The following is a 1,710-nucleotide window of genomic DNA, read 5'->3' as shown; positions in this document are numbered from 1 at the left end:
CCACGAGCATATCTCGCGCAGAGGGGAGAGCTTCACCGCATCGCTGACAGCCACATGAACGAGGAGTTGTGCCAGCGGATGAGTGATCTCCATTGCGGATTGGAGAGTGGAAGGCAACGACTGCAGATCAATTGGCGAGGGTGCGAAGGGTGGCGGATTTGGGCGAGCTCGGAGTGATGGAGTGGAGGCGGCTGGCTTACTGAATAAGGTTGTATCACTTTGACTACTCCGCACGGGAGGATGACAAGTGGGTTCGGAAACCGGGTGGCAGGGCGCTTGGACCGGGGGAGCACGGATTGTTTCCGCAAAAAGCAAGGGGTTATCCGCAAAAGCGAAGGGATTATGTATTCGCATGTGTAAAACTCACATCGTAGTGTTTCTCGAGTTGCATGACCAAATTAATCATGGTGCGTCAAAGAATTTTTTTTCAAGGACAAAACGTGTAATTTTCTCCATGAATTCTTAGTTTTGCCCTCGATAAGGGCTGGACCAAAGCAGACCGAAGTGACGAGATGAATGGAAAGGAGATGAAAAACGAGATGACGCAAACGCCCCTAGGTGCCGTTCCTTTTCCCTTTCCCCGCGACGGATTTTGAGGACTCGCCCGCCGCCGCCCGCTCCCGCCTGCGGGGAGCCGATCCCGCGCCTGAGCGCAGCCATGTCGATTCGTTCTCTCGTCGCCTCCAGGCTCGCCAGGTCCGGCCACGCCCTCCCCGCGGCCACCGCCGCGACCATCTCCCAGGTGCCGCCTCCCCTCCAACTCTCTTGCTCCTTGCTCAAATCCAAATCTTTCTTACCCGCTGGTTGTTCCTGTGCCGATTTTAATCTGGTTTGTTCGTTTGTTCTACCGCGCGATTTGATCAGGCGCCCAGGGCCCAGCACGCCGCGTCTCCGCTGCTCTCGGGGACTCGTGCTTTCAGGTAACGGTCAACGCTAGCTGGTCCGCACATCTATGTCAGTCTTGCTTGCTCAACATTGAACCGAATGTACGCCCTGCTGTGTGCGTGCAGCTCAAGGGCTCTATGGAAGGGGGCGTTCGTCGATGCGTTCCTGCAAAGAATTAAGAACAATAGGGAGAATCTGAACGGCAGGAAGATCTGGTCCCGCAGGTCCTCCATCCTGCCGGAGTTCGTCGGTTCCTCCGTGCTCATCTACAACGGCAAGACACATGTCCGTTGCAAGATCACCGAAGGCAAGGTCGGCCATAAGCTCGGGGAGTTTGCTTTCACGCGCAGACGGAGGCCTCATCGGGCCATCACGGGGAAGGCCGGCGGTCAAGGAAAGGGCAAGAAGAAGTAAGAAAAGGGAATGTGCTGCGTCAAAGGTGAGATTACGATATTGTTGTTAGAAATGAATTTGGATATCAGCTTATATATACTGCACAAAGTTTACCCGCAGCATTGTTTGTAAGGCTCTTTTGTTATCCTGAAATTTCCTTCCTTCAGTTGCAGGCGGAAATTATAAAGTGAATTCTCCTTGCTGTGCAATTGAGTTGTGAATAGTGAGCTACATCTCTTTGTAAACTGTATGTGATATGTCAGACTATGTATGTGATGTGCATCTACGGTTGCAAAGATCATGGGGCCTTTCTAGACAATACTTACTCTTTGTCACTTGCCCAGCTGTTTATCTCACTTTGTTCATAACTGTTGAGGTGGGTTCAAGGACGGTGGGATGAGGGCGTAGTTGAAGCACAAGCACTTGAATCAC

At 52.5% G+C, this 1,710-nt stretch overlaps 1 protein-coding gene across 2 annotated transcripts; it reads left to right on the top strand.

Moving 5' to 3' along the window:
• Window positions 1-555: 555 nt before the first annotated feature.
• Window positions 556-1,698, top strand: LOC119345035 (ribosomal protein S19, mitochondrial-like). 2 transcript variants are annotated; one of them, XM_037615275.1, is made up of 4 exons: window positions 556-742; window positions 865-920; window positions 1,011-1,324; window positions 1,446-1,698. In XM_037615275.1, the coding sequence occupies exons 1-3, from the start codon at window positions 659-661 to the stop codon at window positions 1,297-1,299; spliced, it is 429 nt and encodes a 142-aa protein (XP_037471172.1). In that variant the 5' UTR covers window positions 556-658; the 3' UTR covers window positions 1,300-1,324; window positions 1,446-1,698. The 2 variants fall into 2 exon arrangements, with proteins under 2 accessions (XP_037471172.1, XP_037471171.1); XM_037615274.1 differs by having other exon boundaries at window positions 1,011-1,698.
• The last annotated feature ends 12 nt before the right edge of the window (window positions 1,699-1,710 follow it).

Source organism: Triticum dicoccoides, unplaced genomic scaffold, assembly GCF_002162155.2.
Source record: "Triticum dicoccoides isolate Atlit2015 ecotype Zavitan unplaced genomic scaffold, WEW_v2.0 scaffold200077, whole genome shotgun sequence".
NCBI lineage: Eukaryota > Viridiplantae > Streptophyta > Magnoliopsida > Poales > Poaceae > Triticum > Triticum dicoccoides.
The sequence above is the reverse complement of the archived record's forward strand: the minus strand, read 5'-3'. Positions and strand labels throughout refer to the sequence as shown.

Coding starts and splice junctions, on each gene's coding strand:
- LOC119345035 (XM_037615275.1), top strand. CDS start 659: ATGTCGATTCGTTCTCTCGTCGCCTCCAGGCTCGCCAGGTCCGGCCAC. Junction 743..864: donor CCGCCGCGACCATCTCCCAG/GTGCCGCCTCCC, acceptor CGATTTGATCAG/GCGCCCAGGGCCCAGCACGC. Junction 921..1,010: donor TCGGGGACTCGTGCTTTCAG/GTAACGGTCAAC, acceptor GTGTGCGTGCAG/CTCAAGGGCTCTATGGAAGG.